A 10,190-nucleotide genomic window follows, 5' to 3' on the forward strand; every position below is an offset into this window, starting at 1 on the left:
GGGAAAGAGAATTGCTGTTTGAAATAATAAATGAGCGGTGCCAGTGGTGCAAAAGTTGAAAAGAGCTCTCTGAAATGACAGGCTGAACAGGAGCCACAGAGGAATGTGTTTAACCTTGTTTTCTGCTGCTTTTCCTCACTTGGGTGCTAATGAAGTACTAAACTTATGAGCCCTGTCACTTCCCCCCCTAGTTTATTCGCGGCATCTTGTTCTCGTGCCCGTTTCTCAGCAAAAAAGCTTTCTCCAGGAAGACGAATATGGGCATGAGCATGAACATCTGAGCCGAGGTGCTTTGTACCCTGGAAAACGGCGATGAGGAATCCCAGCGGCACAAAGCCGGCCAGCCCTTTGGCCCCCGACTCTGCCAACAGTTTATTTGTACAAAGTTTCTTTGTACTGGGGGTTGGTGGCTGAAAACATGAATTCTAAAGGCTGGTGGAAACCTGAGAAATGCCAGAGGTTAAAGCCAGAAACTTTTATTAACATAGTGATGCTAGGTAAGGAAATTATGTTAAACATTATTTCCATATTAACAAAACCCGTAGTACAAAGCCACAACAGGAAAAGGTGGGTTTGTTAACTTGGCTTCTTTTTTTCACTTCCCCTGAGAACTGGTCGCGCTGGCACTGGTTACCTGCCGGACCCAGCAAGGCCTTCAGTGATGCTGGGCTTTTGCAATCCAACTTGAGCAGGCAACTGGAAAAGTGACCAGATTTGCAGTTTCTTATAAAAATACAGGTAAATGATAACTCTCCCCATCTAACAGTACCCCACCTGACAAGAAAAGGGGATTGTTAACAAAACTGCTAGAAACTGGAAGAATTTGGGGCTGGTTTCTGTCCTCAGGAGGTTCAGCTTTGGGGATGAAGGAAGGAGGAAGAAGCCGGCCTGGTGGGGACGGTAGCTGGCCGTGCCCGGGCACTGCCACTTCAGTAATTTTCCAGCGCCCTTTACAAAGCCCAGTTCAGTGGCTTTTCTCTGTCTGTGATGGTGGAACAGGTTTTCTTGTGGTTTTGATTTAAAAAAAAACCCCAACAAACATAAACAAAGACAGTGTGATGAAGCAGAAATCTCTACCCGGGCACACCCTCTTATTGGGGAGGGTACATAAATGGCTTTTCTGTGCGTATTTTCAGCTCTCATTCCTCACATTCAAACTCCACCCATTGTACCAATCACCCCCAAATGCATCAGCAGGTCTCCTGGCACACGTATAAAGCCAGGACAGGTCAGGACACCCCTCGCTTAGTGTGCTGTACAGTGCCCGGCGCTTAATTTTATTGAAGCAGGGGAGCATTGACGGGTGTCAGAAGCCACGATGTCGGGTAAAAACTTCCAGGGACTGAAGGAACAGGCTGAAGGTGCAGCAAAAGATGCTGGTAAGAAAGATTTAATATCTTATAGTTGTGGGGGGCTTAGCTGCTGCTTTTGCTCACAGAAACTGCTACTAGCTCCATCAGTGCTAGCAGGGCATATCTTTTCCTTTTCTTTCAATTCCTGGGGCCAAGTTTTGGCCATCACCTGGAGAAGGCCCAGGCTGGCCACGGCTCTCAGCTCGGCATGGGCAACCACCTCCACCCACCCACAGCTCCCTCAGCGACTGCTGAGCATCATCCAACCCTTATCGCTCCCCAAACTTAGTGTTTTTACAGCAGTGAAGCCTGTCTCGGTAGCAATAACCTTTTGTATCTACCATTTACGTTGCTCAAGGTGGTCCTTTCTCGTGCTCTGCAGAGGTCTTTGAACTGCTCTCCTTTTAAGAAGTCGGAGTTAACCTTTGATTAACGTTTGCTACTTGGCCTGACTGTCAATGTCTTCTGGTAATAACTACGTTGATTGCAATGGGCTGTTTGTAATAAGTAGTACAAGTATGTTTCTCTTGTATCCTTCTCCAGCAGCAGTCACCAGACTTTGCAGTGTTCAAAAAAAAATCTGTGCACACATTTCCATCATAGCTATGCTCATGTTGTAGGGCCAAGCTCTATATTATTATTAGCACTCGGCACTGAAAAACCAACTTTTCAATGCAAAGTGTAATAGCTTTTCCTTTAAATGAAAAATTTCAATATGTGTACAGCTTATGCCAGCATTTTATGGTATATTCCTTGCAGTGTTTGTGTGCACCTCATTCCTAGCAAGCTATAATTTGTATCAGTCCTAGATTCTGATCCTACAAACACTTTGTTGTATAGCTGAAATATGTGTGTAACCTCACTGACTTCTTTGGAGTTACAGTATGTTTCCATACATCTGGGAATAAATGTACAGTAGACCCAGAAACATGACAGTACTCTCTTCTGAAAAACAAAATAGTCCGTGCTACATCCCGAATATATGCACACCATCGAGGGGTCACGGGTCACTACTTCTTCTAGCAAAAGTATATAGGATGGCTATCGCTCTTTCATAAACTATCAAACACCTTACAATTACATGGCATCTCACTTTTTTAGTGCTTTATATTCTGGAGTTGATCTGTTATGTTTCCAGCTTCTGCTCCTCTTCTTCCTCTAGTTATATCTTATTTGTAAATTCTCCCTTTTCCTATCCTGCTCTGTTTAATGCCTTTGCTTCCATTTTGGAAAAGGCACTAATCCCAAACGGCCCGCAAAGAAAATGCATGCTGAATGGCCACGCTTCTCCAAGCAGAATGCACTAGAAAAATCCATAAAATCAAATGTAGTGTAAAATAAGCAACTTGCAGCTAAATGTCATCATTCCAACTCACTGCTAATCTTTGCTTCTTTCTCTCCTCCGTACTTTATCTTCTTATCTGTCATCGATTTGCTCAGCTGACCGTAGGTACCAGGTGAAGGCTAATCTCATAGCAAACTGCTCTGGTAACGTAGGTGGTTCCCAGGGTGCCCACGAGCAAAGCGCACAGCCTCCGCCTGCTCCGTACTAGCCTTATCTCTTGCCAGGGGCATAACCTCCTCCGGACACGCAGAAAAGCCGATCGATAGAGGGAATTCCTATAAGCTTAACTGTGAACAGCTGGAAACGAATTTATTTTTGTGTCCTTAATTACAGCAAACACGTTGGGACAGGCTACTCAGGACGCAGTCAACCAAATTACAGATGCAAGCCAGAAAGGTAGGAGAAATGAGGTGCAAAGCAGGAAGCGCTGGAGCAGCTCTACACAAGCCAGCAGCGCTCATCCTCGCTCTGTCCCGCGGGGATTTACAGCCTGAAAGTCCTTGGTTTCAGTGACAGTTTTTGGCCTTTTACAAACCTCATGAGAAAGGATTTTAGGAGCTGTAGCTTAGTAGCTCCATAGGTTTGCTGGCAGATGTACCGTGATAACTGACACCCCCTCAGCCACCGAGTCACATACACGGCATTCAGGTTTTGGCTGCCTTTATAGAAAACTTGCGGGAGCAGCGTGGACAAAACTTTGCTCTTCTTTCTTGAGGATTGAGTAACCCTCAGACACATCTTGCCTCCCCAGCCCAGCGGGCAGGGCTCTGTCCAGGTCCAGCCCTCCTGGGCCTGGCGGCATTTGTTTGACATTAATGTCAAACATTAATGGTCCCACAGCTAGAAAGGTGCTGTCAGGAGAGCATTGGCATCTTGTTTCTGAGGATTGGAAAGAAGTTAAACTAAAAACTAAGCTCATTTCTCCCTTAATTTTAATAATTTTCTAAGAATGAGGGGAGAATGAACAACTTTAGGGTCTAAGATATTTAATGAAAGCCAAAACGCATTGGTAATATCTCCTTAGAGCAGATACCCTCTACAGCTCCATAATGTAATGGGAAGGAAGGGCTTGGGCACTTGTTGACATTAGATAGGAGGGCAGCAAAATTGCCAAAATACAGCCAAGATCCCAGAGAAAAGAGAGAGGCTGTGCCCCATTGGTGAGGGTCTCCTCTCTCCTGGTGAGACCCTGCTGTGGTTTCCCATCCTGTCTGCTGTCGCGTCCCACGCAGGAGTGACCCTGCACCTACGGCCCATGGCTGAGCACAGCTCTCACCAGCAGTGCCTCAAATGCACTAGCTGAGGGGAAGGGAACAGAGGGGGAAGCGTCCTTCACCTTCCCCATCACTTGATACGGTTGTCTTTCCCAAACACCCCAGCATTCACAGCACTTCTCGCCCCAAAGCACCCTCCTCCATCAGCCGGGCCACACGTACACCAAAATCGATCTAGTCCAGCTTTGTCCCATCATTCATCTCCTACTGCTTCAGCTCAGCACCCAAAACTTCCGAGTGACTGCTCCAATTTAACGCCTTACAGCCCATCCTAAATACATCCTGCCAAAACCAACTATAACCAGCTGTGAAGAACCTTTCTTTTTTAAAGAAAGATACACCCCTATATTTTCATAAACTGATCACTTTCACACCTCCCCCTTCCATCATAAATATTAAACCACGTTGCATTTTTCCAGCTTTTGGCTTATGTTTTTTCCCTCTCTTGCAGCTATTGACAAGGCTTCCAAGACGGCGCAAGATGGGGTAGAAAAAGCAACCGGACAAGCTGCAGAAGCCTTGTCTGGCCTTGGGAAAAAATGTGGATTTAAGAAATGATGCTAAATTAAGCAAACAGTATTGCATGTAAAAAAATCTCTCTTTGGTCTGCAATTCCCTACTCCTTTGTGTGGAAAAAAAAAAAAAAAAAAAAAGCTGTTTGAGATCTAGATAATTTCTTTGTCTCCAAATACAAAATTTTAAGGCAGAAGGTCCCCCCTCATCCTTCATATAGGAAAAATACATCTTTTGCACATCTTGTAACATCTGTTCACAAGCTTCACCATGGCTCATAAGGCTTCAGCAATGCTATTGCCCTGCTCTTACGACAGTGCTATGATTGTTGCCACATTTGCTGAGTGTATTTCCAAAACCAGTGAAACCGTTGGTACTCCAGGACACCAGAACATTCCTGTGATGAAACCGAGTTTCTTTCCAGCAATCAGAAGCTAAGCTGGGGTTATATTTCATGTCAGCTCTTCGTTTGTTTCCATTTGCTGTATTTTCAGATTAAGATAAATAAAAGGTATTGTAAGATTTCCACCACCCAGAAATACATCACCTTGTCAGGTACTCTTCTTATTTCGTTGGTCTTTCAATGAAGGCTGGCACAATGTCTTGCAAACCTCTTTTCCTTTCTGACTCAAAGCCCAGTGAGGTCAGTGAAGGTCCTGTAAGGGAGGTGAGTACTGGATCGTTTGGCAGGTTGGCAGACAGACGCATGGAAACCAACAGCCCTGTGCCCCACGGGAGCCCCGTGGGAGTTTTCCTGTCCACCCCCATGTCCTTTCTCTCATATGCCTGTTGCCATCTAGACTTCTTGTCAGCCACAACATGTCCCCTGTTACATCTCACAAGGGGGGGAAAAATAAGAGGTTTTTGTCTCAATGCACACTTGCAGCGCTAACCGTAAAAACGACTGGTAGCACTGACGTGAGAGACGGCACCCCGGGGTGCTCAGTGCATCTCTTCAATCCCGGTGGAGCTGCAGCCTCTGTGCAGCACTTTCCGGCGGTCCCACAGGGGCTACACGGTGGCTGCCCGCTCCCAGGGGCGGTGGTGGTCAGGGACAGAGCCGGGGTTAGAGAGGCAAGCGGGCAATCTTCTTGCCTAGGAGATGGAAATATTTATTTTAGATTGCTGCTTGCTGGGCAATCAGAGGCGGCTGCAGCCAGACAGGGTGCCCACTTAGTGCGGTCTCTGTCAACAGAAGGCACTAATATCCACTTATTCACAGTAAGTGCTCTTACCGTGGTCTCTGGGTCTTTCTCATTGCTAGGCAATATTTCCTTTCTTTTTTTCTTTTTTTCTTTTTTTTTTTTGTTGTAATCCTGGTTTGAAGCCTTACCAGCCTGATTTCAGCAAAAAGTCATTCTGGGCCTCACAAAACAAAGAATAACCAAAAGCATCTAGATTTGATGAAAGAGAGCAATCCAGGCCAGCTTGAGATACCACTAGCTCTCACCCGTTGACCAAGAGCTGTGGTTGGCCAGGGGTTTTTTGGAAGCTGATCTTTGAGAATGCAGTCCCAGGAGAGACCAACTCACCACTGAACTCAAAGACCGCTGCAATCCGCACAAGGACTGCACAGACTGAAAAGCCTTTAGAGGACCCCATAAGTAATAGACCATCTGTGAGTAAACATAGTCCAGGGCTTTGCACAGAGTGTCCCAATGCAATGTCCACCATCTTTTAAAGCTTTAAAAGCCTAAATATTTACCCAAGTACAGGTTTGCAGAAAAAGCATTAGACTATTGCACTCGCAGTTACTGGGCAACCCTCAATAGTACTTAATTATTTAGTACTTTCCATGGTTACCTCCCTGATGGTGAAATCTTCAGAGAACGAGCCCTTTAGTCTTGGTGATTAAGATACCAGGGCTGTGTTTGTGGGTGATAGTGGCCCATAGACTCCATCCCACCTTTTTTTTTTTTACTGCGAACTATTTCTTAGTTCTTGTTACAGAAAAAAATCAATGAGTTGCACATTTTTTTGCACTAAAACCTGTTATCCCCTTACATGACTGTTTCTATTCCTGTTGCTTGGTGCGTGGGGAACACAGCCCTGGCTCCTGGTGGGCGGTTTTTATGTTCCCTCATTCCAATCACATGTGACATCTTCAGTGTAACTACAGCAGTTGTCACTGCTCTGGCCCAGTGTGGGTGGCAGCACTGGTAGGGGCTGGACTGCCTGGCTGGAGGGACCACTGCAGGACATCCACTGAGTCAAGAGAGGAGAAGGACCTTTCTCCATCCGGCCAAGGAGCACCAGGCAGCAGCTCCTGACTCCCAGTCCCCAGCGCAGGGATGCCCTTGCTACTTCAGCACCAATCCCAGGAGCTTGATGAGAGAATTTCACGTCTCTTTTTGTCCCAAGGGCAGATGCTGTGCCACGGGCACCCGTGAGTCTGAGTCACTTGCTGGCAAGTGTTTCCAGGTCTAAACTTTAGAGCTTTGCTCCACAAATAAGGTCACTGCGTTATTCACAGTGCTCTTTGGCCTTAGAGTATTTGGGGCTGTCTCTCCCTTGTGTGTTGCGCAGGGAGCTGTGTCCCAACCCAGGACTGTGCCTGCCCGTCCCACCTGAAGGCTCCAGACGTTGTGTAAAAGCAAACTGGGCATCCTTAAAGCTCCAACCAGCTCATGTGCCGTCAGGCCTAGAGACACGTGAAGTTATCCAACAGCTGAGTTCTCAAATTTCCTAAAATTTGCTTCTAGGCGTGCCCGCCACTGCCTGAGCTGTGAAATGCTGAGGAAAAGGGTTTCATGTGCCGGCCTGGCCGGGCTGCCCAGTGAGAGCTCCATCTGCCCATCTGCTCCATCTGCTCCAACACCCCAGAGACCTTCCCTGGGGGGGGGAACGGATGGACGGGGACATCTCCCCTGTGCAGCTCAGCAGGGCAGAGGTTCAGGGGGCACAGGTTTTACCAGATGTGCTCAAACCAGGACACCAAACTGCTTGGAGTTCATCTTCTGCTCCTTTCTTCGTCCAAGAAAACATGAATCCTCATCTCAGGTGAATGCTTTGATTAATGGTCTGCGGGTTATCAACAACCCAGCCTTTCCAAAACCTGTCTTTGTGGCCATAGTTTCCCATCATGTGGCAAAATGCACAGGTGATTACTTTTTTTTGTAAATCCCCACCACCTCTCCCCCAGCTCGGTGCCCTTTCCCAGGTTCCGGGGCAGTTTGCAGCCCCAGGGCCCAGCTCGCCTCCCTGCCAGCATCAGCATCATGGGGCTCTGAGCCAGGCTGGGCTCCGCACCCCAGCACCGCCGGGGCCAACAGCCTCTGGAAAGATTTGCACGAGCCATTTTCCCTTTGCTCATAAGCCCTGCCCTAATAGATGCTTCTCCTGCTTTGCGTCAACCCCTCGGCCGCTGCCGGTGCTGCAGCAACACACGTGCACGCACACACGCACGTGTGACGGTCCTTTAGTTTCCCGTTTGCCTTCAGATAGGAAATTACCAGGAATTTCATGCAAACAGTCCTGTTTTATAGGTGCCATTTATCTTTCCATTTAGCAACAGTTCATATCATATATATTTTTTTGATTCCTTTTCTTCCCAACTCCCAGATCCAACCCAGGCAGCCGGCAGTGCCCGTTCAGCGTTTCCAGCCCTCCTGGTCAATTTTAAAAGCTGGGAGAGCAGAACCTGTGTAAGAGCTGGCCAGCAGAGCACACAGCCGCTGGGATGGACCCCCCGGGGCCCGTCTGCGTCAGCTCGCCCTGCCTCAGTTTCCCCCTGGGCCCCGCTCTCACACCGTGCGGCTGTAGCCACCATTTCTTTTCCCGTGCCTAATTTAGGCAGCATTTATGAGACACAGCCTCCTTTGTCCTTTAGGACTAACACTCTGCTTTTTCACCTCTTTACCCAAGTCACCCATTTTGCAGTTAATCAAGTTCTCACTTCCCCCCCTGCTATGGCACACCCCGTGTACCAGACCCCACAAGCTCCTCTCGGCCCTCCATGGGCTGGGGGGCTGCTGCCAGGGGGATTTCCCGGCCCTGGGGCTGAGTGATGGGACACGGGTGGCTGCTGCAGGAGGCCAGCGGGTGCTGGGAAGGAGCTGGAGCCGCGGCTGTGCCAGGGCTCATGGAGAAACCGCTCACCGTGAGATGGGGCGGCACATCTGCAGGAGGAACCTCCGCTGCCCAAACCCAACGCCAAGGAACATCACGTCGAACCAGCTGTTGCTGCGTTGGATGTTATTCTCTGCGTGCCACTGATGCGTGCCGGGGGTGACGCTGCCACACTGGCTGCATGCTTCGACTGCGTCGCGCCATTATGCCACGACCTGAAAAAATGTCAGGTGCTGTCCCCAGCCCCTGTCCAGCCCAAAGAGCAGCAGCAGCAGCGAAGGGCAGCAACAGGGCAGGTGACCCTTGGTGGGACGGGTGATGAGGATGGAAATATTTGACATGGTTACGTCCGCTCTCTGCACTGTTCCCCTCATGCTCCCAAGCAACCGTGGCTGCTGGATTAACGATGTTGGAGGGCATATCCCGGCCACTCCCTTGAGTTGCCGGTTATGAACGGATCTATTGTCCGTGATGTTGTCCGGCTTCTTTTTGGAGCTGCCAGCGCTGTCTGCTCCCAGAGCCTGTGGCGGCAGCATGTTCACTGGGGTGCATTGCCCGTGGGACAAAAGCAACTTTCCTTTCGTGTTTTAAATTCATCCCCTACCCATGGCATAGGTGGCCCCTTCACCTGAAACCCTGCAAGGTCTGGCACCTAAGGGCCCAGCTGCAGGCTGGGCTGGGCTGGGCTGGGGTGGAGGAGCCCTTCCCCGAATCCTGCCGGCACCTGGGCCGGGGCTGCCCAGCTGTGCTGGGGTGGCTATAAAGGGGCTGTGGGAGAGGGGCTGGGGAGCTCCTGGCTGCAGAGCTCCTGGCTGCAGATGTGGTGGGCAGGTAGGAGCGGGGCCTGCGAGGTGGCTGTGCCCTTTGCGGGGAGGGGGGGCGTTGGCAGTGCATCGTGTGGGTGGCGCGGTTGCTGTGGTGTGGTTGCTGTGGCTTTGCCCCCCCGTGCTGTGATTCTTCTCCCCACCTGGGTGGGATGGGCTGAGATAGCTCCTGGTGGTGGTGTTTGGCCAGGCTGGGGTGAGTGTCCCACAGCCTGCCCTTTTGGCAAAGGACGCCAGGTCTTGTCTCTGCTCTTGAGCTCTGTGTGTTTGCCCGTGCTGGCTGGTGGCTGAGCTGAGGACGTGTATGTGCTTGTGTCTCGGCAGCTTTAATCCGTGTTGTCAGTAAGCTGTGCTGGCATTGCTGGCTCTGGGCGGCAGTCCCAGGCTTTGGCTGTGCCATCAGCCGGGCACGGGGAGGGGAGCGGGGGCCTGTCGGTGCTGGAGATGAGCCCTGCGGAGGCGGTGGGAGATAAGGCCCTGCTCTCGTTAGCCCTGGTGCACTAATGAGCAAAGTTCACTGGGATGTGTCACTGTGGCAGGGGTGGCTGAGGGAGGAGAGGAGAAGAAGCGGCAGAGGGGCAGCTGGTGGTGTGGAAAGCCACAGTGCTGTGCGTCTTCTCTGCATGTGTGGTGTGAAGTCGGGAAACAGAGTTGCTGAGACATGCGGTGCTGCGACAATGGATGGCACAAGCTATGGCACTGAATATGGGACTTTTTACAAGGGCATGTAGTGATAGAGCGAGGGGTAATGGCTTCAAACTGGAAGAGAAGAGACTTAGATTGGAGATACTAGGAAGAAATTTCTCACTCTGAG

The 10,190-nt window shown here is 49.8% G+C and overlaps 1 protein-coding gene across 1 annotated transcript; it reads left to right on the forward strand.

Moving 5' to 3' along the window:
• The first annotated feature begins 1,318 nt into the window (after positions 1–1,318).
• On the forward strand, positions 1,319–4,529 carry ADIRF (adipogenesis regulatory factor). The gene is made up of 3 exons (XM_009893035.1): positions 1,319–1,379; positions 3,031–3,093; positions 4,423–4,529. The coding sequence occupies exons 1-3, from the start codon at positions 1,319–1,321 to the stop codon at positions 4,527–4,529; spliced, it is 231 nt and encodes a 76-aa protein (XP_009891337.1).
• Positions 4,530–10,190: the final 5,661 nt, after the last annotated feature.

Source organism: Charadrius vociferus, unplaced genomic scaffold (assembly GCF_000708025.1).
Source record: "Charadrius vociferus isolate BGI_N301 unplaced genomic scaffold, ASM70802v2 scaffold429, whole genome shotgun sequence".
Lineage (NCBI taxonomy): Eukaryota > Metazoa > Chordata > Aves > Charadriiformes > Charadriidae > Charadrius > Charadrius vociferus.